At 36.9% G+C, this 25,562-nt stretch overlaps 2 protein-coding genes across 2 annotated transcripts; one reads left to right on the top strand and one right to left on the bottom strand.

The window, feature by feature from the left end:
• The first annotated feature begins 1,620 nt into the window (after positions 1-1,620).
• kmo (kynurenine 3-monooxygenase) lies at positions 1,621-14,971 on the top strand. Its single transcript, XM_088609873.1, has 15 exons — positions 1,621-1,809; positions 3,742-3,811; positions 4,438-4,535; positions 5,046-5,135; positions 6,590-6,638; positions 7,512-7,599; positions 8,160-8,325; positions 8,773-8,844; positions 10,233-10,354; positions 10,795-10,942; positions 11,329-11,386; positions 11,527-11,609; positions 12,745-12,846; positions 13,644-13,703; positions 14,321-14,971. The coding sequence occupies exons 1-15, from the start codon at positions 1,753-1,755 to the stop codon at positions 14,459-14,461; spliced, it is 1,404 nt and encodes a 467-aa protein (XP_088465999.1). The 5' UTR covers positions 1,621-1,752; the 3' UTR covers positions 14,462-14,971.
• A 1,538-nt stretch (positions 14,972-16,509) lies between these two features.
• opn3 (opsin 3) lies at positions 16,510-24,813 on the bottom strand. The gene is made up of 4 exons (XM_088609874.1): positions 24,292-24,813; positions 19,574-19,893; positions 18,191-18,442; positions 16,510-17,617 (listed from the first exon to the last, which is right to left on the bottom strand). Exons 1-4 carry the CDS (start codon positions 24,611-24,613, stop codon positions 17,354-17,356), a joined length of 1,158 nt encoding a protein of 385 aa, XP_088466000.1. The 5' UTR covers positions 24,614-24,813; the 3' UTR covers positions 16,510-17,353.
• Positions 24,814-25,562: the final 749 nt, after the last annotated feature.

Here is a 25,562-nt window from a genome sequence, read left to right as displayed (position 1 = left end):
TTTTAACCTTCTTTTATATTGTATTTATTTGATTTGATACACAATATTAAATCTGATTATAATGCCACAGCACCCATACTTAATTTCACTCATACTTTTCTGATCATCTTGCTGAGGACAGGTTCATTTAATTCAGGAACATGAGGAGCAGAGCTGTGAAAAGGACATAAGCATACGTTTCCTTGCAGAAGTATTCACTCCCAAGGATACTCCATTTTGTTGAATTACCAGTGATGTACAGTACAGTACATACATTTTTGAAGTGAGTGTTTTTCAATCAAAACTTGGATGCTCAAGCTGAACGTTTTAATGGATGAAAGAAGTTAAATGGCAGTGAAAACTCCAAAGAAAAATAAAACTAAAACACAAACTGAAATATGTGCAGTAATTTTACACATTGGTGGAAATCCATTTATATGAAGCTCCAATGGTACAATCAAAGTGGAGCTTTAGCTGGTACAGGGCATGGTAGTTAGCAGTACTGCCTCAGATCCCAGTTGTCCTGGGTTCAATTACAGCTTGGAGTGCTTGTCTGTGGAGTTTGCATCTCCCTATATTTGTATGCATTTTTGCTTGTTTGCTTCAGTTCATTTTCATCTTCCTAAAATATGAAAATCAAGATAGACTGGCTACACTAAAACACCCAGTTTTGTGGAGGGTCAACAAGACGGACTGGAAGGCCTCCTCTCTTTCATGACTCATAATGCTCATGTTAAAATTGCTCTTTTTAAGTAGCTCAACCTCTTTACATCATATAGTCAAGTTATTATAGATCATGTTTAAAGCATGCACTATTCTTAAATATAAAGACTGCAAGAAGGAGGGAGACAAACAATCCAGGCAGAGATCATAACAGGCAAGAAGACCCAGACTTTGCACAGCTGCTCTAATGTAAGTGGCACTTCTATATACAGTAGGTTTACCTCATATTAATCACACAAATCACATAATGTTCCCACAAAATACAAAAACCCTCAGGTTTGATCAGTTCCAGGTGCCATGGCAGAAATAAAACATGCATGTATGCAAATAAAGGCTCTGGGATGTTGTGACACTTTAAACGGATAAAGGATAAAGTACAGTAGCTTTCTAATACTGTATTGAAATAAATATGTAAAATTACTTAGATAGAGACAGTAGCATCTTTGAAACTGGAGAGGGAGCCAGCTACCTAAAAACAGCAATAATAAAAAATACATCTAGACATAATATGCAGTACTACATAAATGAGACTTTTACACTTATAACTCTAGGTTAATTAACCTGAAGCCATTCTTATAGATTAGGCATTTCAAGATTAGCACTGCTCTGCGACCGTGAAACTACTGATCTTTTCCTTCTAAGATTAGCATTTATCTCACAGATATTTAAAAAAACATGTACCTAGCAGGAATTTAACCCGAAGTTTTGTCCTCAAGTAATTGTTTAGCTAAGACCTATTGACTGGAAGAACAGCAAAACCACGGTGTGTGGGACAATGTTTACAAGTGACTTTCTAAATAGTTCATACTGAAGTTCCTATATTTCATTTGTCTGAACTGTGGGAAAACAAGAACTGATTCCAGGTCAGATAACGAAGCCACCCTACACGGTTTGCTCCTCCCCCAGATGATCTGTAACTTTCAACCGTGCCTCTGGGGAAGCACTGGTGCAATAATTGGGAAATCATCAGCACAAGCAAGCTGTGGAGCTCTTCCTGACCTCATAAACTAAAGGCCTAACTGAGTACAGCCAAGTGTTGCACACCCTGCAATGGATCACTCAGCTGGCAAGAACAAAGTTAAAGTTGCAGTGGTGGGAGGAGGTTTGGTAAGAAATAAATTAAAACTCTATACTGTATCGTGCTGTACTGAATATGCTAGGGGCAGAGTCAGTTATAAATTGTAACATCTAAAGTACATTCATAAGACACTCAATTGGAAATATAAGACTTGGAAGTGTGAATCTTATTGTATCAAGTCACCATTCTGCTTTGTGCCTTATTTTTGGTGACTTCTTTTCATTGCATCATGCCTGGTTATTATTGAAATGCAGCAATGGTCTATAGTATATCAATATGTCACTATTCATAGACAAATACAGCCACTATTATGTGAAATCAAAATTTTTGTCTCCTATGATATGAAATGGTATATGTATGGTTTTTGAAAATGAAACCCCTGGAACCCTTTCTATTTGGTTTTTGTGTGAGACTCCTACTGCATTTAATCAGATCTGATGGGGGATATCCTAACAGGGGATATATGACTTTCAGAATTATCAGTTTTCTGTAGCAGCTCCAAAGAATGTCATCAAGGAGATAATAATGGGGCTTAAAAATAATTTTTCAGGGATGTGGAGCCTATTATCCATCATCCAGGTGGATGCTACACACTGGTGGTGGTGGAGGGGAGTTCTCATTACCTGTAAAGCGCTTTGAGTGGAGTGTCCAGAAAAGAGCTATATAAGTGTAAGCAATTATTAATTATTCTTATCAGAAAAATACCAATCTGATATGTAACCCAGTGGGTTATGATGGAGGGCTAATGTCACAATCAGGCTTTGAGCTTTCCAGATTGTTTGAATGTACCCATAAAATATAAGTAAATCTATGGATGGAGTCAAGTCATGATGAGAGATAGATGAACTGCTTACATGTATTTTTAAATATTTGGAATAATGTTTCCAGTGGGTGGCTTGGTGGTTTGATGGTTAGCACAGTTTCCTCACAGCTCTTGGGTAATGAGTTCCATTTCAGCCTCTGTCTGCAGTTTGCTTGTTGTCTGTCCTACAATGGACTGGTGTCCTGTCCACGGCGTACCTTGACATGCGCCTGTTGCTTGCTGGGATAGTCTCCCGCACCCATGAATCCGTTGAAGTGGTTAAGAAAATGGATGGATGGATTTGCTAATGTGTAATGTGCATGAAAATGTATTTCAAAATTTGTACTTGTTTAATTTTTTAGTTGACATCACTTACTTGTTGTTTTGCTCTACCTTGTTTTATTAAGCTGATGGATTTAAAAATTATGTTTGTGAAAGATGTGAGTCCCATCTATGTTTGGAATTTTCTTATAAATTCCTGAGAAGAAAGCACAGTATTACAGATGTCCTACTTGCTTCCTCTAAAACAAATCTCTTGGGGTGGCATAAAGTTGTAGTCACGTTATGTATTCGGAAATTGAATTAACACAATAACAGACAAAGGTGTGATGTAAAGTAAATGTGACTTTTTTCAACATACATGGATATATTCTTGAAAAAAACTCATATTTCCCTTTAAAACAACATCTTACCTGACAGACTTTGCTTTTTGAAACCCAGGAAACCCATCTGTAGTATCCTAACAGGCTTTGATTTTTCCAGTGGGTATGAATTCTGATGTTATGTTGATAGCCTGATGTGCCTGGAGAAATATGGAAGTGATTCCAAATCAGTATTCCAGTTCTTCATGTAACATCTACCTCTTGTACAGTAGATAATATAAACAAGCTATTCTAATTGTTCTGTAAAAGAGTCAAGAAGGACTTCATAGAATTGGCAGACATTCTTTAGTACAGTATGTGATGCCTCTGGGAGTCTGGGAGTTAAGAAACCCTTCAAGATCATTACTTAAATATTGCTTGCAGGTGGGACCCACAGACTGGCTTTAAAAGTCGTGCTGTATTGATTTGGCCTGCTATCTTTTCATTTGCTGTAATTAAATTATACAAGTCTGTGAAGCCATTAAAGAGACACATTGGATATTATTCTTTTTTCTTAGGTTGGCGCTTTAAATGCCTGCTTCTTTGCCAAAAGAGGTTTTCAAGTTGAGCTTTATGAATCTAGAGAAGGTAAGTCTTTTATAGCTGTTTTTTTATTTTAGCTGTTGCTGGCAAATTATTTCCTGCTATTTCATTCGCAAATGCCAAATAATGAACATTACGGATTGCCTTAATGTCTCTCAGAGTACAGAGATTTCTCTCCATGACATGTCACTCTCCATAACAAAGTGAGAAATGTGGCTATTCAGAAGATCTTTGGAGTAGAATCACTACTGCTCCAGATCAAGAGGAGACAGTTGAGCTAGTCCAGCTACCTGGTAATGATGCCCCACAGGAGGTCTCTACTTAAGGTCCTCCAGGCCTTATTTCCCTGGCCCAGTGTATGCTGGAGGGTTTGTATATTTTGTCTTGTCTGGAAATACTCATAAATCACCTAGGAGGTCTTGAATCTGTTGAGGTGGAAAAAGAGGTGTGGTCTTCCCTGCTCAACATGCTTTCTCCCTGGTTTTCTCTGGAATAAGAGGACAGAAAATGGGTGCATGACTTTTCTTGTTTGATTTAATGAGCTAATATCAAGTTTTATATAAAAGCACATACATATCCTGCCTTCAAATTTTGCCTGTGCATTTACCAGGCTGGGACTGTACAATTAATCATGTCCCCACATATCATTTGTTTTATATGATTTCCCCTAGATATTCGAAGAGCCAAAGTGGTCAAAGGGAGAAGTATTAACCTGGCTCTTTCTCACAGAGGTCGAGAAGCTTTGGAAGCTGTCGGAATGGAAGATAAGGTAGAGTTCTAAACCCCATGTGGCGTTCTTTCTGTAGAAGTTAATGTTAGATTTTAATCATTTTAATTTTAATTACCGACCCGTGGACAGACCCACGGGTATCAACAGCGTAGCAGTGAAAATGAGGGTATGTCAAATACAATTTTAATGAGAAACAAGTGCCCCAGGGCAGGTGATTGCCATTTAGATCATCATGGTAAATCTTTTACTGATTGCTCCAGGTTCAATTCTGGAGGCCAGATTTCTGTCCTCTCCATGGGCCCTTATTAAATCCAGTCAGTTTTTATACAGTCACAGCTGTTTTACAGTGAGCATTTAGGGTGACTCATTCTCACTTCTTCTCTGAGAGGTCTTTGAAGGACACTGACAGGAAAACGTCCATCTTAAATCTTTGCAAAGAGTCATCTGCAAGTATGCTCATAAGATTGAGTTTTTTTGTAATTATTTAACTTTATATTTTGATAAAAAGTGGCATGTTAAAATCCCTGCTACTCGAACTTTTGGTTTTAGGTGGTGTCAAAAGGGATCCCCATGCATGGAAGAATGATACACCCTCCGAGTGGGAAAAGTTCACCAATCTTCTACGGCAAGAAAGGACAGGTATTTCAGTCTTTGAAATGCTATGTGGATAACATTTGTAACCTCTTCAAAATCAACATGCTCATTAAACATGTCTGTTAATGATTGCTGCTGTCTCATCAGGCTGAAATAATTGCATAATGTGGGAATACATTGGAACAGGATACAGTGTAAACGAATTGTTTTCAGCACATTTTATACTGTAAAATGTTTTCATCCCTGCTAACCTGTTGTAGAAAGTTTATATGCTGCCCCCCCCCCCCTCGCCAGAAATAGAGAACAAACCTAAAAAGTTTTTTAACACCAGCTGAATGTTTGAACAAGATTAGAATAACTTCTTATTCTCTTGTTCAGCTTGGAAGTTACTCACATTAAAATAATATCAGTATATTTCAGTTTTACACTGCAGGATTATATTCTGGATTTGAGTTTGACTCCTACATTAATCACAGCTAAAGATAGAGCAGTGTTCAGATAAGAAATGTCTTACTGAAGCTTATGATAAAAAATCAAATGTATTATTCTGCTATTTGTGCAACACAGATCTAGGAAAAATGTATCCATATACATTTCTGTGATTATTATGATTAATTGAGCAGTGGATTGAACAGCAGGGTCTTTGACTCTCAGAGTAGAAGAGCTACATACAGTGGTAATGACATCACAGGAGATTAGTGAAGCAAGGAAATCACTGCACAGAGCAAGTGAATAATCACTATACAGAGAAAGATGGGATTTTGGCAGCATTCCACAGGGTAACAAACAATTAACTTCTGTAGACCCTAAGGTATAAGATAAAAACAGCAGTTTTGATGGATGTGCGAAAATTGAAGTGAAGGCAGTTGCCTCAGGTAATGTCATGAGGTCTTAGCAGAAGTTATTTGGGAAGAATATAAATGTGATCAGCATTGGCAATACCAATTAGAAAGGCACTTGCCTGATCCAGGCATCATGGATTGCATGCCTAGTCATTTCACTGGTTGACTGTGACGAGGGATCTCACAGAGTTGGCTGAGGGCTGGGAGGGGTAGCCAGGGCTCTTCTGTGTGCACGTGACAATTTGACCCTTGTAGCCTCTCAGCCACTTGCAGGTTTGCGGTGCCGTGGGTGACAATGCGACATGCCTCTCTTCCATTGGATAAGAAACTAGTGTTTGGTGGACTGGTTGCTTCTAATTTGTAATATTTCTGTTGAGCTTTTCAGTCAAGGGAATTGATAGGCAATAAGAGGCATTTGCTTTTAAAGAGCAGGCAAGTTTGCTCAGAATGATTGAACTAACTGCAGCAAAACAATCCATTTTACTAGATAGGCAGGAGATGCTTAAATCACACTTGACTGCATTAATTTGCAGGAATTGTACAGTACATTTCAAAATGAAGTACAGCTAGATTACAATTTGCTGGTGAAAAACATGTGACATTGTGGTCAGATACTTTTTCTCATCCTCAGAATTGATTTATTCCCCTATATTGCAGTACATCCTGTCTGTGGACAGAGCCAACCTCAATAAGGAACTCTTGTCTGGTAAGTGATAAATCACATTTGTTGTGATTTATTCTAAAATATACTGGCTAACCAGTTTGTAAAAATGAATAACATCATACTATATCAGTGGCTAATGTGTAATAGCTCCATTCACAGTGTAGGTAAAAAAGCATTTAGCTTGGAGGTACAATTCACCCCAAACCAATCAAATTCTTAGACTCTTAGTATCTACATGTTAGTGTTTATTATTTCTCATTGATGGTACTGGGGGAGTACAATTGACAAATGAAGTCCTTTATCTAACCACAGAGCCTGTGAAGCACACACGTGATATAGTTGTGGATTAAATCACATTTAACCAATACAAACTATGTGAGAACAGGTGAGAAGGAACAACCCCTTCCTTTTAGTGGCAACACTTGTATCAAAGGACAATTTGGCCTTTATGCTAATGTCATTCTTGGTCTTTTAACGAGAGGTAATTCAATACATTTTCTACCTGTGCCTCTGGAGGTGCGATTCTCGAAAAGGTTGTTAAATTAATCAGCTAGATCGCTTAGTCTCTATTTGGTAAAGGTGGAAAAGGGAATACATCCATTTGCAGCTGTTTTCAAAACACAACTTTCTTCACATTCAATACCCAGGCTTAGCTTTATCTCAGCCATCAGGGCTTTTCGTAGCAAATATCAGGAATATAATTTGGTTCTAAGATGTAATGTGATCTACTTAGAAAATATTTTCTACTCCGCAATAACGCAACTTTACAGGTACAGTATACAGTATGTAAAAAATGATTTTCAGATTTTTTTAAAACAAGAAATGTCATTTTGTGAATTCCATATGCTTTAAACTGCTCATTCAGGTGCTTTAAAGGAAGATAACATTAACATTTTCTCTACTTTTTTTTTTAAGCGGCTGAGGGTTATCCTAACACTAAGATGAACTTTGGACACAAGCTACTGGATTGGAATTTGGAATCTGGGGCAATGACATTTCTTAGGTAAACAATAAGAACACACACTTGTATACTTGTGCCTCCTGCTGAGAAAAAAAATAGTACTAGAAATTAGAATTAGAAATAATAGAATAATAGAAGAACTTTTTTCTTCAGTATCTGATAATAAAAGCTTGTCCCCTTGTAGGAGGCTACTGTATTTTTGACCATTAAGGGTTATTTTTTACTGAATAATGATGAATTGATCTGAAGTGAAAAGACAAGGATATTGATGTGCAATAATTCTTTATTCATTCTTTCCACATATAGACTCAGATTTAAGGTTTGTGCTTTTGCAAACAGTTTACAAGGAGAAAATGAAGCTTCTTTAATGATGTCTACTTATTGAAAATCAGGAGGTTTCTTGGGTCAGCTTGACAAATGCAGCTGCTGAGAAAGAACAAATTGCTGCTTTGACATTTTCACCTTTTGTGACATCCCAGCAATTTTCTTTTCTTCTGAACAATAATGTCAACTTCATACCTGTTTTTTATTATTATTTCGGTGACTTTGATGCTTAAGAGAACATAATGCTGTGCCTGTACTGTGTCTTTGTGTGGATGCAGGTCAGATGGCTCGAAAGAAGAAATGGTGTGTGACCTCATTGTGGGTTGTGATGGGGCCTTTTCAGCCATCAGAAAGCAGTTCATGCGTCAAAGCCGGTTTAATTACAGCCAGACGTACATTCCACATGGCTATATGGAACTCACAATACCTCCAAAAAATGGCGATGTAAGAAACTCTTTAGTGTGCATGTGTTTAAAATAGTCAGGGTAGATGAAAGTACAGCGATGGGTACAGCTTTAAAATAAACGTTTTTCTTAAAATTCAGAAAACAGGAAGCCTGAAAGGTCTTTTCCGTGAAATATTTGTATCTATCTGCTCTTATATTTAAAAGAACGCTATAAAAGACAACTCTTGACAGGGTTTTCAAAATAAAACTGTCTAAAATCTTAAGGACACAGGCCACATTTCTTTGAGGTTTTCTTGGAGAGAGGTTGTTAATTTGTGGGCTCGTGATCCAAAACTTAAGTATTGTTTGTTTTTCCAGGGCGGGGTTTGGATTGTTTATGCAGCGATCAATTGATGGATCCATTTCATGACAATCAATGCAAGCTTTCTGCTCCCCTGGCTGTTGTTTAAGCCTCCACTTACTTCCTTTGTTGATGTTTCTAACAGTTTGCCATGGAACCAAACTACCTCCACATCTGGCCAAGGAACACCTTCATGATGATAGCTCTACCAAACTTAGTAAGTGCTGTTTGAGTAACAGAAAGAAAATGTTGTTACTCAATGCAGAATCTGCTTCATTTCTCATATTCAAATAAAATTAGTGGAGACACAAAAATAATGTTTAAGTGATAAAATATTATATTCCTGGGATTCTCTTTGTCTTGATTCTTGTTGCATCTTATTACAGAGTTACACCTTTAAACATTTCTTTTATTAAATTGGAACAAAATGTATGCTACTGTATATAAGTTCACCGCTGAACCATGAAGTACTGTATAATAGGTTTCACTGGAGTGACCAATTCTGTCCCAAGAACTTAGTGGGTAAATGATCCCCAAGGAGTTTACAGTAGTAGATTATTTATGAGACAGTGACAGGATTGGAGGAGTGTTTGGTGAGAATAGATTTGGAAATGTAATTTTGAGCTAGATTTTTCAGAGCCTTGAATATTAGAACCATGATATTTAATTTGACTTTGAATTCAGCTCAATGCTAAAACTGTTATACTGTATGTTCATGAGATTTCATTCATCTTAACTTCAGGCTGATGAATTATAAACATACTGTATTACAGCCTTTTTAAGGAGTCAGTGGGAAGTACATCAGTTTAGTCAGTATAAGAAAATACATCAAGCATGAATGTTTCTGCATCTATTTCAGAACATTTCAAGCTACAGTGAATGTTTAGCACCTGTAAAAAGAAATCATATTAAAAGTGATATTAGAAGTCTGCTCCTCAAAGGACAGGATTGGATTAGAGATAACACCAAGATTTTATACATCTGCGCAAGGTCGAATCTCATCTCCGTTGATGAATGAGTTGAATTTTTCATATTTTCAGAGAATTTTGCTGCAAGGGATTCTGGGACCTAAACACTTACAGCCTTTCCAATCATTTCACCAAGGCTGTATGATCAATAGTCAGAAACAACACAAAGATCTAATAAGAGTAGAGACAAAACCAGAATCAGCATTTATCAATAACGTATTGACAATCCAGCTCATAGATCTGAAACCAGACTAAAAGAGTTCAGTGGGACTGTTAACAGATAAACTAGATACACAATAGTCAGTGGACATCTATCTTAGTAGATATACATCTACAAACTAGATGACTCTGTGGTTGATATACAATAGTACACTCAGAGACCTTTACCAAAAATAGTAGATGAGAAGCAGGGTTTCAATGATAAAGGCAATCTAGGATGTTAACAATGGTTTAATTTCAACCAAAAGCTAAATCCTCATGACTGCATAGCTCAGAACCATTTTCTTTTCTGACTGTGTTGTGCAATGGAAAATGGAAAGTGTAACTGACCTCATGATTGCAAGTTCACGTGACTCCAGTGCTGCAGATTAAAATCACCCCTTTTCTGTGGAATCATTGTTTATTCCTTTCTTCACAGGACATGACTTTTACCTGCACCCTTTTCATGCCTTTCGAAGAGTTCGAGAAAATCACTACTCCAGAACAAGCCATGGAATTTTTTGAGAGATACTTCCCAGATGCTATTCCTCTCATTGGAATGTAAGGGGCATTTGTGTGTACAGCAGCCTCATGGCTAAATGTGGTCAACCATTTAATAATAATAATAATAATAATAATAATAATAATAATAATAATAATAATAATACATGAATGGATAAAAGGTGACCTGTTTTTGCAACCAAGAGCTTGTAAGTGGTAACTAATCATGGAGACTTTCAAGAAGGAAATACACATGTATATGTGTATATCCCCGTTTTCGAGAGCCAGAATACAACAGAAAGAACATTGTAGAAGTATTTTAAGACTTCTGTATGGTGTGGTTACAGAACTTGTGTCACATGAAAGGTTGATCACGTATCACTTCTAAAAGCAATATTTCACCCTGTTCTTTTTCTCTGAACACAAGCTGGTCCTTGTGATCTCTCTTCATGACAGTTTAGCGCTCGCAGTAAGCTTGGATGTCTATTCCTCCCCATCAGGGCGGCCCTGAGAAATGATTTTTTCCGCCTGCCACCGCAGGCCATGGTGTCAGTGAAGTGCTCTTTGTATCACATTGGAACCAAGTGTGTGCTAATGGGAGATGCAGCCCATGCTGTGGTGCCCTTTTATGGGCAGGGCATGAATGCGGTAAGTTATAAAAGAGATCGGCCTTGCCATTTTTATATTGTAATCTGTCCATTTTTTTAATTTAACCATCAGATCAAGTCTTTTATTATGTATATTTTAAAAATATTATTATTTTACACATTACATTACTAAAGTACTAAAAATGAGCTTGTCCTAGTTACTGTCCTGAATTTTAAATGGCTGAGTTATGCAATATGAATTACATTTTCCTATTCTTAGCAGTTGTGAATGGGTAATCTCATTAAACGTAAATCAAAGGCTTATTAAAATAAGCACTGGGAAATGTTGAATTCATTGTGACCGTATTGTCAAAGGTTGGTGGAATTCAGTTATCAAATTTCTTTTGCAGACTATCATTGCAACTGTGTTTTCCCCCTCCTTTATAGGGCTTTGAAGATTGTCTTGTTTTCAATGATTTAATGGATCAATATAACAACGATTTCAGTGAGTACATTTTGGAAGCTTCTTGTCACAAAAATTGTTTTCATTTCAGTATGAAAAGGAAGTAAACTTATAAACCTATGAAGAAAATAAATACCAAATACAGTGCATTTTTTAACAAATTTACCCTTACTTTCTTTTAGGTAGAGTTCTTCCAGAATTTTCAAGACTTCGAGTGCCTGATGACCATGCTATAGCAGACCTCGCTATGTACAACTATATTGAGGTAACACAATAACTTTTGGTGCAACACATACAGTAAAGTGGATAAATAGTAACACAATAACAGAGACTTTTTCCTCTGTTATTTTTTAAACTGTTTTGAGTGACAAATTGTTACGTTAACACAGTCTGAGAGAGACAACAGTGTAGTTCATTCTTCATTCTAACTCCAAGGTTCTCAAATATGCATTAATAATATTCACTAATTGCGTCTCTGAAAACAAAGCTCCTTCACCTTTTTATAATGCACATTTAATGAGAGGGCTGTTCTCTGTCCATTGTCTTCCTTTCCCTAGGAAAGATGCAGAACTTTGAAATGTTCTTATATTCACTGAAGCAGAAACACAGAACACATGCATGTAAATGTTGTTTTTACTGAACACACAGTTATTTAAATCATCATAAATTGTACAGGGCAGTTTTACTGTTTTATTTTTCTCAAGATTTAAACAGAAATGTAAATATGTATCCTGACATTATGTTTCTGGCAGCACTCAAAGCCTAGTTGTCCAGTTACTGTTAGTACTGGGAGGACAGTTGTGGCTGATATTACTCAAAGACACTGAGTTTGCAACACATTTTATTAAGAGAAAAGGGGTGCACAAATATGAGTAATCCAGCAGTCAAGTGAATAAGTCTCTTTGAACCTTTTGTTTCCAGATGAAAGAGAGATGCACAGACTGTACCACTGATTTACCCGGCAACACACACATTTCCCTGCTCTCTGTAGATTGTTTTTCTAGACTTTTGAATGGTGCTATATTTTTGTTTCCTTTGTGTACAAGGGTGTTCTCATTTCACTAATTATTCTACATGTGCACTAAGAGTAATTCACGGAAACACACTTTTACTTATATTTTTTCTTTGTAAAGAAATACTGTGGCTATTGCTGTTGTTGATTTTAACCTAAACGACACAGCAAAATCAATTTTGCATCCGTTTATTCTACATGTGGAATAGCTTTGATTTTTTTGTTTGTGCATAAAATATTCTGAAACACATCAGTCTCAAGCATGTTTCTTACTGTATCTAATATTTCTTCTTTCTAGAACGCTACTATGAAATATACTGTGGTAGGCTCATTAACAAAGATAAAAGAAATATATTTGCAATTTTAAAAGCAAACCTGTTTTTTTCAGATGCGTGCACATGTTAATTCCAAGTGGTTCCTGTTCCGAAAATATCTTGATATGGTTCTTCATTTCCTCATGCCTAATACCATAATCCCTCTATACACTATGGTGAGTCAAAACTACTCCAAAAAGGTTTTCATTCTGTGCAAGTTTTAGCCTGAACAGGGATTAAGATTCTATATTGTATACAAAAGAATATACTGTATATGAATATACTGTATGTTGTTCCTTCTTTTTTCAGTATTATAGAGTAGTATGTCTCAAATCTGATCGTAGTGGGGCCAGAGTGTTAGTAGATTTGTAACATGTCAATGGTACATGTAGATAATCACATACACGGTCACTACTGTATTTTAAAAACAGCAAAGGAGGAGAGGAGATGCTATTGGCATTAAAGTGTCTTCATTAATGTAGTGAAGTGAAAAAATACAATTCACATCTGTTAAAAACTCTTTTATTACTACTATTTTCACCCAAGGCCTTCTACATCAGTCCTACACACAGCCTCTTGTCTTGATTGAGGCACATAATCATTGGCAAACTATTACCATAATTATCGCATTATTTCTATCATTGACCATTATTAGGCAGGCAATGGTCAGAGAAAATACACAAGGGATGGATAAGAGGCAGAACTGTGCAAGTAAATGAAAAATTACAGAATAGAAGATCCCATATGCAGGTTTTGAATTGCTGGAGACTGTAAGCGGATTGCTTTTCAAACAACCAGCCAACAGAATGGATTCAAAAGACGTTTTATAGACTCTGTTATTCTTAATTTTTCAAAGCCTTGACAGAAAACGATTGATCTTTAATTGTAGTGTTTTGCACAGTAGCCTTCATACTGCAAACAGAGCATCTTTGCACTTGGGTCACCCCGTCTTTGACTTGCCTTGTACCCACAGGTTACATTCACCAGAATCAGGTACCATGAAGCAGTAAATCGATGGCAATGGCAGAACAAGGTAAGGGGGCTTTTTGCTGACCTGTCATTCACTGAACTGTACAAAGGCGACGGGGGTTTCTTAAAAGCATTACATTACTGTACTTGCTCACGTCAAAGTGGAAAACTGCCTTTCAGTTTTTTGGTTCGATCCCAATAGGCACGAAACAGAGAGACACGCAGAGTGTATTTGGTGTAGCTAGCCTGGCTGCCCAGACCCCCCATACACCCTCTGCATCATGAGGGCAGAGCCGGGGGGTTGCTGCAGGAGTGTATATGGACAGAAAGTCTCGGGTTCAAGGCTTATAATACATCAACCGGCAGCAGTGTGAGAGATTAGGATCTTCCAAATCTTCCTTTGAGTCTTCCTTTGAAGATCTTTGGGTCTTCATTCCAAATCTCTGTTATATCTTTGTTCCATAATTCCATAAAGTACCGTACCTATTCAACATCATATTAATCAAATCGCTTTTTTGATATTTTAAGATACTTTTTTCTAACTGAGCTTTGAGTTTTTAAATCAATTTTAATTTTACATTTTCATTTACAGAGATCATTTAGCAATAAGAAACTTTCATGTAAAGAGACCATGTTGATGCTTTTCTTTAAAAAAAAAAACACTGCTCTGTTTCCATTCAGGTGATCAACCGAGGCCTGGTATTGTGTGCTGTGGCATCAGTAACAGGTGGAGCATACATGCTTGTCAAGTACTGTCCCCGTGTTCCTAGCGTTCAGCTGCATCAGCTGTGGAGCAGGGCTCAGAGCCTGAAGCTTTTCTAGCATCGCCACCAAGGTGATTCTCAGATATCAGTGCCTCAGGGCAGATGAATTTAAATCACTGTAACCATGAAGGGCATCGAAACAAGTATGCCAAACGATTTCACAGGCTGTTTGGGTGAGAAACAGAACTATTGCCATTGATTTTCTAATTTAAGAATGTAGTGCTTTGAATAATTTAAAATGTCACAATTTGCTGTTTTATAAAAAGAAAATATAATGTGGCCCTGGGTGCAGTGATTTTTGTCATATAGTGTACAGTCACTTATACAGTTACTGTAAATTGCGCACACAAACAGTAGGGCAAGGAGATGCCTGATTGTGTAGCAGAATTTCAGAATTCTCTGAAAGAGATCAGATACGAAATACTGTACTTGATAAACCTTGACAATATTGTCCTCATTGCTTTGTTATTCTCACAGCAAATTTGATTTAAAGTGAAATGTAAATGTAATTAGGGCCTTTGTTTGTAAACAAAACACTAATAAAACCGTCAGAATGCAGAAATTTAAATCTGTATTAATCTAATAAACACCAGAAAAGCGCAATAAAAGGGTTAAATACTGTAGTCTGCATCGATTTCACCCCTTTCACTTTTGACATCTTGTTAGATGTGCAGAACAGGACATGCACTATGGATTTTACAACATAATTGCAAGGCAAAAAAAGCTCACTGTGTTAGTCAAAACACAATGGAAAATAATGGTCACACCTGGGCCAATCAAACGTACTTCTGTTCCATATACTGTATGTGGTGAACACACAAAAACCTTTAAATCCTTTCAAATGGACAGAGTTTAATATTTATGAATGCTGCCCTTTTTCCAACAATAATTAAGTATATGAGTGTGAAGGAAAATAGATTATTTTATATTAAATAGATAGTTAAATGGCTATTGTAATATTTCTGTAATAAATTATTGAATACCTGTTTGTTTGAGAATTATGTTGAAAAAAGGTAGACTGGGAGCAAAAATAAGAAGCATCACTAATCTAGAAAAGGCTTTATGGAAAAATAATTTACCAGGTAATCCTTACAGATTATCACTATATACAGAACGAAAGAGTGGAGTATGCAGAAGATGGATGTTTGATGGGAACCTTCACTCATTTATCAAAAGGTCAAAGCCCAGTGCAGATAACCTGTTAATGAATGAGTTCCATTAACTTATACAGAGGATAACACCACCTTCTGTCACCTGATCTACAAGCTACTGTAAAACACTTTTTTTATTAACATACAGCAAGACAAAGCCACACGTACAGTATATACACAGGAGTTGCCAGTTCCACTCCTCGGGGTTGTGAATCCAGAAGGTTTTTTAGGTCTCCTTAAGTTATTTGCAGCACTTCGCCTGGAAGAAGTGTTATTTTATCAAAGTTACTTCGATCACTATCATTCCTTCACAATGTCTAGTTGAAGGGACAAGTGTGTTAGGCTCCAGGCCAGAAGACCAGAGATGGAGATTGTCATTATATCGAAAGCCACCTCATGTAAGTATTCAGATACACAGTATACCATGTGACATGCCAGTATGCTGAGCAAGATAATCGCATCCCTGCCAGTGCATCACCTTGATTTTGTGTATTTTGAGTGCCTGTTCATTCAATCTCACAGACAGAACCACTGCAGGCTCCTATGTCTTTCACTGCCCCCCTGGGAAAGTATGCACATTCCTCTTTTGGTCTTCTCTCTTGGTTTCACTCACTGAAACTATTAAATGAACAATATGGGCTAAATGAGTTCCTGTCATTTGTACCCTTAACTTTAAAATCCAGGAAATCTATGTGGGGTATTTGTGCATCATGCTCATCAATGACCTGTTTGTGGCAAAATGTTTACTATGCTATAATTTTCATTTGGTCAAACTTCACGTTTTATGTGTAGGTTGTGTAGGCTTCCAGTACATAAAAATATTTTTTGAACTCGGAACACATTTTGGTTTATTTTCATATTCATTGACTCTGAATGTAATAAACTACGATACTTTATCATACATCATACAGTATGTTGTACAGAATGTGAATAGGAAAATTAACATAGAATAAAGTTTATTCAAAATAGACTTTATTTATTTTGCTATACAAGGACAATTATTTTCAGAGCTATTGTACAGGGTAGGCAATCCTTAGGTTCCTTAAAGGTTTTCTGCCCATTTCAGGAGAGGCTGCAAATTCTTTCACACTATTTCTAGACGAAAGGATATAACGCAACAAATGACTATTGATTTAGTATTAAAAATATGTTCTTTTAATTCAATTGGATCTTGTGACTCCATTTCTCATTACAGGAATGGTGATCTGACAAAGCAACCATTTGTTGCTTTCAATTAGACATCCAGTTCCTTTGCAGAAAGCAAGAAACTGCTGTATCTTTGTTCCTGATCATGGCAAACAGAAGCCTTTCTGGAGACACCTGGATGGGACGCCAGTCCATCACAGGGCACACACACTCAAGCACACAGGGAAAATTAAGAGATGTCAGTCAACCTAGCAAGCATAACTTCAATCATATCAGCAAACATAACTTTTAAAGGGAGGAAGAAACCAAAGTACCATGGCAAAAACCCCCTTAAACATGGGGAGAACATACAGTATGAACTCCATGTAGAAGGCATCCGAGCGAGGAACTACTGTAATCCAAGACCTGGTTGCACCTTCACAGACAGCTGTGTTTCTTTGTTCTGCATTTGTCAGCTGCCCAGCTTCTATGCTGCCCTATTAAACGTTATAAATACAAATAGAAATAATCTATTTGTCTGCACATAGTTATCAAAAACTGCTAGGTGATTTAACCATCATTAATGGATTATCTTCTGCAGAAGAGCTGTCCATGAGAACCTCACAGTAGAAACGTCTTTGAAACTAAGAATCCATTCATCTCACATTGTGCCCTTATAAAGGCCGAACTTTAATGACATTCACCTCCGACAAAGAGTTTTTAGAGGGAATGTCCAGGTAGTTGGTGTCATTACTTGTTATTATGAAGACTATTGATGAAGAGTTGAAAGTCACTTTCTTCTTCGGCCTTTCCCCTACTTTCTGGGACACGACGATAGGCCTGATCGGCTTCTCCACTCGGGCAATTGGCCCGTCCTTGATTGACCTCCGGATACTCACCAGACGAGCACACAGGAGCCGTAAAAGGCACCGTCGGAACTACAGGACAAAGCAGGATAATGAGAGTTTGCAAAGTTTCTGTTGCAGAGTTCCATTTCACCCCCCTTCTAGCATGTCGGCTGATGGAATCGGTGACAAGTAAGGAAACTGATAACATGGAAAAGGTATCCCTGGTAGTCTTTACTCAACTCAGACATACCCAGCAATGTTTTTTAGTCAGACAACTGGTTTGCTAATTGTATTGGTTTTGTTTACACAATACCTGATTTACATACAGTATCAGGCTCTGGATTCTTATTTTGTGTTATGTACTACAGATTGTATGTATTCTTCTTTGTATAGGATATCAATGACCACATTTCTAATCAGCCACAGACTTTTCATACTTAAGTACACGTTCTGCTGCAACAATTTACAAACAGGTAACAGATAAAGTATTAGAGCAACACTTGCAATGCATCTAATTTATCCCTTAATGAATGACACACTACAGTACAGTATGATTGCTAACAGAGAAATGTGAATGTAATGTTGTTTTAACTGATACATTTGCTATTTGTCGCGAACACATCCAATTATCTAGCATATGCTGAGTTGCAAAAAACAACTTACCTTCCTGCTCATGAAAATATAGATTACTGGGTTGTACGCTGTACTAGATTTGGCAAAAAAGGAGGGGATGATAGCTACTGTTGGTGTGACAATGTCTTTTTTACCAAAGGCTACTAACATAGACACCACAGCATAAGGGGTCCAGCAGATGAGAAAGGTAGAGATCATTAGCAGGAACATCTTTGCCACTTTTTTCTCATAGCGGAGGATTTTGATGATCTGAACTGTTTGAAGGTCTTGGATGGATCGGAGCTGCAAAAGAAAACATCTCCATTTTTAAAAGATGGACTGACATTTGAATAAAGGCATCTTCTTCCATATTTTTAGAAAGGAAAATAAAACATCATAGAAAGAAACTAACACGATTGAATACCAAAAATAATCATAATGTATGAAAATCAATGTCAATATGCCACTTCAACAATGTAAATTCAGTTTATCTTTTAATCCCTCACTGACAAGGATTATTATTATAGAAAAAATGATTATTCTCTATAATTCTAACTATAGAATAAATTGTATTCTCAATTATTATAGAGAACATACTATTTTCATTATTATTATTGAAAGCTATGATGGCACTATGTATATTTTGAATATCAAAATGCTGTGGAACACAATCTTATTTTATTTGTAATTACTGTATATGTAATTAATGTTATATGAGAACTTAAATTAGTTCTATTTTTAAGATGTTGCCATGCGACTAGCATTAACCATTTCATTCAGAGCCATGGATGAAGTGGGACTGGACTTTGATTTATGAAAGGAAAACGATTTTTTTTGCTCAAGATTATACTGTAAGTAACAGATTCATAGTAGTTGAATCACTCCTAAAATCAATGCGACAAAAATAACACTAATGAGGATTAAGGATAGAGGATATTGTTATTTCACAGGGATTATTGCTTTGCCTGGTGTCTAAACCTCAAGCAAATAAAAGAATTTCTGATACTAAATCAATCTATGCATTAAGGAATCGATTTGATTCCAAATTAATAAGATACTTCACTAGACTCACTGTTCACTTCAGTATCAATAACTATCTTTAGAAAGCAACTCTAGTGTAAGTCAAAATCATCGTGAGTCTCTGTTTCTGTTTCTTATGAAGAAATCATATCCCGCACAAAATCACTGTTAAAGTATATGAAACTATGCAGTACAATATATACTTTTGTTCATTGACAACTGAATTGTTTAGAATAAAAGTGAAAGTGTTTCGAGTGGAAGTTATGTATTAACGAGCACAAATATGCTCTCTCTAAAATAATCTACAACTTTAAATGACTTATTTAAACTTATATTTAAAGAAAATGAATGTATAAGTTTAACTGTAAGTCAATTTTTCAACACTGTGTTAAATGGACAAGCTAGGCTCCTTACCATTCGCACTGTGTATAAAATGTGTCCATAACAATATGCCATAATCCCAACAGGCACGAAGAGACAGCTCAGGAAGAAAAAGAGAATGAAGGAGGCGTCGTTGGGGTCCTTGGAACCCCAGTCCACAGAGCAGCCCAGTCTGTGCCTCTCCAGAGTGTACCTGTTCCATCCTATCAGAGGCGCCCCCGTCCAGGCCAGCGAGTAGAGCCAGATGTAAGCGATGGCTTTCCAGGACCATGTGAAGTCAATGACCTTGGCGTGGACAACTCTGATGTAGCGCTCATACGCAAGAACAGTCAGTGTCATAATGGATACGATTCCTGTGAGGAAAAACAAAGCTAAGCAAGAAGCCGTACACAAGGATCGCCAAGATATGTTTATATTTGGTTAAACAGCACTGAAACAGAAAAGCAGTGCTTCATTATATTGGTGCTGAAGAAAGTCGATCTGACAGTATCCGCAATCTGAATCTTTAATCTTCACAGCAAACCTACAGAGTAAAACCCCTTTTGAAGTATAAATATTTCATGTGCTGAAGAAGAAAAAACCCAAAACGAGGCTTGGACATTTTTATTCTTTCATTTTACCCAAATAAGATTGCAAACATGGAATATAAAATGGATCATAATTTGCACTGTAGTATTAGGTATTAAAAATAAATTGTGCCTGCAACTTGCCTTGACTTTCTAAATAGGATATAATTGTTACTTTTGAAACCAAAAGCAGACATTGCAGATATTGGTTTTCCTCTCCTTTGATTAAAAGCATAAAAGCATGAGAAATATGTGGTTTGTTATCAGCCCCATGAATCAGACCTACAGATGTATCTATTCATTATCACCAAACTTATACCTTGTAAGGGATGTGGCAACCTGACATCTATCCCAGAAGCATATGACTACACCTTGAAGGGGATGTCACACACAAAGGGACAACGTAACAGCTCCCTTTGAGTGGTATTCCATACAGTATGTAAGAAAAGACATACATACAGTATGTAAGCCATAGCTGTACAGTATGTGTACATGCCACATGTAAGAAGAGCCAACACCAATTGTTCTTCCTATGAAAACTCTGTTTGTCTTCTAATGTGTGTACTACAACCAAGACATAATTCAGTAGAACTTTCACTGAATCTGACCTAACATCCACTGAGCTCACCATAAGGTAACCATAATAGACACAATAAAAACAGACTGAGCAGGACTGTCAAGGTAACCAGCAAAATTATTGGTGCACAACAGGATAATCACTCACTGTCACGAACACCCCTTCCACAGTGAATTTGACCTCCTTCAATCTGGTTGTCAATTTCGACTGCCTGGATTCAAGTGCAATAGAACAAAGCCATCTTTTATTCCCAGAGCTATTAACATGCCTTTTTTGCAATTGGCTGTATATTTAGCTTTATTTATATATGTGAACAATATTGTGAACAAGGTAAATGTGTTTCAGGGTTTTATGCTGTGGTATGTCACAGTGTTAGAGCAATTATTATTTTTTCCCACAATCTAACGTAGAAGATTGTACAGATGATGAATAAAGGAATTAAATTACCTTTACAGTTTTGGTCAATATAAAAGATCTCAACCAAAAGCAATAGTATAGACAGAATGCACATTCAAATTATATGTGTTCTGGACATAGACAGTACAATATGTTCAAAATATATACGGTACAAGGAACATCTTAGAGTTTTGAATTTCAATAACGTTTCCTTTTACCAATAAAATTTTACATGATGTAACACAGATCAATGATATGTATTCACACCAGGAAAATATGACCTTTTTTAGGCCTCAGTAAAAAGGAGTAATGAAGAATTCCAGTTGCATTAAGCACAATACCGGTTAAGCATCACCAGTGAACTCTTCACATTACACCTTAACACATAACACTAACGAGTGTTGAGCATTTTACTGTATTAACAGAAAATCTTTATACTATATGTTTAATATTGGTCCTCCCATCACTAAAATATCTTGTTCCTTCTTGTCCCATTGTTGCAAAAGACTATTTCATATGCATGAGTGAATGAACTGTATCAAGTGTCATCACCTTTCATAGCTTTCAGTGCAGAAACACTTGTAGTTTGTCAGCTTAACACAATGAAGAAAACGAAATGCATTCTATGATTTCAGTTTTATTGTTGTTTAAGTGATAGGACAGTTTTTGTCAGAATGCAAAGTAAATTCATGGATATACAGTCCCTGTGCAGGATGATCCTCAGACATTACTCAGACCTTATTTGGTGGCAGACATTAGAAACAATCTCTACCACAGAAAGCATGTTAATGTCTAATTGCCAGACTTGCAGAATTATTTATTTCTTGGAAATGTAAGAGCCTTTATCCTTGGCCACTTCCAGAGGAGTTTAAATGTGCCTGACAACTTGGATCTTGGAATTTCATCTATTAAGGTCACCATCAGACAGTGGTGTCTACAGAAAGCTTACTGAGCTCCTAAACAGTGATCTAAACAACAGAACCTTTACTCTCATCTGGTTATCCATGACGAATCGAGGGTTCACAGGTGAGAAACATGCACTAAGACCACATTAATGCACTTGACAAAACTTCACCTTTCAGTGAAGGAACATCAGCCAGTATCATGACTGGCATGCTTATGGAATTCAGATAGAGTAATGGTACTCGGTTAGACACTGGTCTATATCATGCATACTTACTGGCCTCATTAACAGCATTAAATGCTGATACATGATGTTCTAATCCTGCATGACAACCTACCAGTTCACAAGGTCAGGGCTACATGCACTACTGTTCACCAACGGTTTGGACAGTTGAATCGTCTGCCTGCAATCATGACTCAGCCTTGAGCCATTAATGCCTTAATATTTGAAGCCTACACTCCATGGTGCAGCATACGGTTTCAAGATGATAATTACTTGTAAGTGTGCCATTGAGCAGTGGCTAAAACTGCACACAGAAGGAGCACACTGGAAAATTATGAGCTTGAAGGACAAAAAGAGCTAAGTGTTTTGAGATGAAAGGTGATTACATGAAGCTGAGAAATTATCTTGTTTCTATACCCTGCGAAGCAACACTTTTTGAAAACCCCTTGTAAATCCATCAGCTGAACACTGCACACAATGCTCTGAATTCCCATGACCAACACATGGAAGAACATCTTGATAAAAAATCAAGTTCTGGAAGACTGGGAAATCTGACTTTCTTTAATGAAAGCATTCCTCTTACTGTTTTTCAGTCAGGATTGGTCACAAAAGTACACATCTTTGGGGGTGGCAATGCTAATTACAATGCTAACTTTTCTTTTTGCCATAATCAGAGATCGGCTGATTGCAGGTGAAGAACATGGTGACCTGGGGGCTTCACTGGAAACATAGGAAACAAACCTATGGAATTAAACTCTGAACACGAAGCAAACCCATTGCAGGGCGTACAACACAAACACAACCCTGAACACCCGAACACAGTCATGTTAACACATGCCTTTCGAAGGTGGGAGGAAACCTGAGCTCCGTGAGAAAATCCATGCAGACCAGAAAGATGAAGAGAACATGCAAACCCAACACCTCCCCAGACCAGAACTGACCCAGAACCCCAGAGCTCCCGCCACCATGACTCCCCAAATAGTGAGTTTTTAAAGAAAAATAAGATTTTTTTAGCTACTCTTATATAGGTTGTCTATACTCAGCTCCACAAACGGGGATAAATTATTCAAGGTCAGATCTGGTACTGTTTTGGTAAAATAATTAATTGTAGCACCTGGAGTGCTTTAAAATAAAAGGCAGATTATATATACCGTATACAGTATTGGTACACGTGGAAAAGATTAATATAAAATGCAGCGTAGCATGTAATGCATACAAAGAGGAAATATTTATGAAATCTGCCTACATACAGTAGTAAAGGTCCTTCTAAGTGTAAGGTTATTCACTATGCATATCAATTCAGATAGTGTTGCTTAAATTGAGTAATAATTGGACGTTTTAAACAACGTAGCTAATCAAGCAGTGATTAATTCCACTGTGAAGAGTAAAAAGAAGCTTAGCTATTACTCCTTGTCGCTTTAAATGATAATATATACAGTACAGTATGATTTGACTGCGAATTGCGCGTCGTTTCGCAGATGCGATGTATTACGTTTGCTCCAGTAATACAGTTTGACATACTGTACTGTAGTTACAGCCAGTATTTACTGAAAAACAATACTAAAAGATTATACTTTGTAGGAGGTGTAGTCATAAGATTCGTTTTAATACCTTATTTTTTCTTTTGCATGGTGTAATGCACATAATTCTTTGCCATTGCAGATATCTGTCGTGTTTTATCTTCTTTAGCGCTGCTATTCAAATTGCCTTAAATATTTTTGTTCACCATACTCAATTGTTTAAGCAGCCGTTTGCCAATAATATTTTTTAGGTGTTTGCTACCTGTGGTGATTATTAAATGAACTTTAAGAAGACATTATCACAGTCGTATACTTTATTTTCCCCGCGTTAGGTTGCTGAACCTCTGCCCTCTTCTTTGTTGAAACATCATAATCTGCTAATCTGTTACATCCATTTTCATCAAACCTCCTGTAAAACTGCTTAGCTATGAGGTCAACCATCAATTTAGCCAGTAGCGGTGATTAATTGTCACCGGTTAAATCAATTAACCGCAAAGGCTCAATTGTTTTTAGAACGACGTCAACGTGAAACACAACATTAGCGAATTGTAATAAAGTCTACTGACCGAATAAACTGTTGCTGAACCCGTCCCACACGCACGTTGCCGAATCCCATATCCAGTGTCCCTTAACGCAGGACACAAATGTAAAGTTCACTCCGAAAAGTGAAACCAGTAAATCGCTTACGCTTATATTAAGCAAGAACAGGTTGGTAGGCGTTCGTAGTCTCTTAAATCTGTAGTAGAGCACTAAAACAATTATGTTGTTGCAGAATCCCAGAACAGCAATAGTTCCAACCGTGAATGCGAGAAGTTTGTAGGTACCATTGCTAAACAGGTATTCCTCCACTGTGCCTGTATCGGTCACGGTTTCATTTGCAGGATTCATTGCTTGAAAAACTCCAGGTTTAACGTCTTTTTGTTAAAGTAAAACATCTCTCCTCTTGCGGGTAAGCGTGGCCGTGATTTTCGGACCGGTCCTTCAGTACCTTCTCTCCTTAATCCGATTAAACCTTGCGTCTTCTGCATGAAGAAATTAGCACAATTTTACAGAGAAGGGATGAGGGGTTTAGTATGTCATCCCTTTTAAATTCTTCACGTAGCTGTCACGTGTCACATGAAGTAAATGACAGTCTCAGGGGTAGCGGGTTACTGATGTACAGGATTTTCACTCACAGTAGCCTAGAATTAACGCATATTAATAGGCTAACATTTAAAATGTTGTCTGGTTTCGGTTATGCCTTGTACGATTTTGCTATTTGTCTAGCAAAGTAGTATGAAAACATGAATAAATGTGATATCTACACTTTGGTATTTTTACAACACCCTAACGAAATAATAAAAAATGATCATTCTTATTAAAATCTCTGTAAAGAAACTAGACTTTCCCACAAAATTCTTGGTGAACTTTTCTTAATGGGATACAGTAGGTTAAACTAACTGCCGACAGTCACAGACTAGGTCTTAGACTGAAAATAACGCACTTTTTCAAATACAGTTCTTTATGAAACGCTACGTACAGTAGATTTTTTGTTTGCACTGACACGTTGCTTTGCGAATCCGGTTTAGTCAAGACCCTTCTCTATATTTTTAGAAGGGAACTGATTGTTTTGAAAAGTATATGTACCAATACATACAGTACACGATATATTTAATTTTAAATTACTGAAGGCACAAGACTTTTCTAAAGACTTTTTTACATCCCAGGAAATAGTAGTTTTACACTAAAAGAAGACATATTTCCTGGAGTCACATTTTATATCAGTCTTCAAAGGAAAGGACTCAGTACCTTCAGGTACTTGTTCTGTTTCGGTCTCTCTTTTTGTAACTGCTTCTAA

The sequence above is a fragment of the Lepisosteus platostomus genome, chromosome 17 (genome assembly GCF_059453375.1).
Source record: "Lepisosteus platostomus isolate fLepPlt1 chromosome 17, fLepPlt1.hap1, whole genome shotgun sequence".
NCBI lineage: Eukaryota > Metazoa > Chordata > Actinopteri > Semionotiformes > Lepisosteidae > Lepisosteus > Lepisosteus platostomus.
The sequence above is the reverse complement of the archived record's forward strand: the minus strand, read 5'-3'. Positions and strand labels throughout refer to the sequence as shown.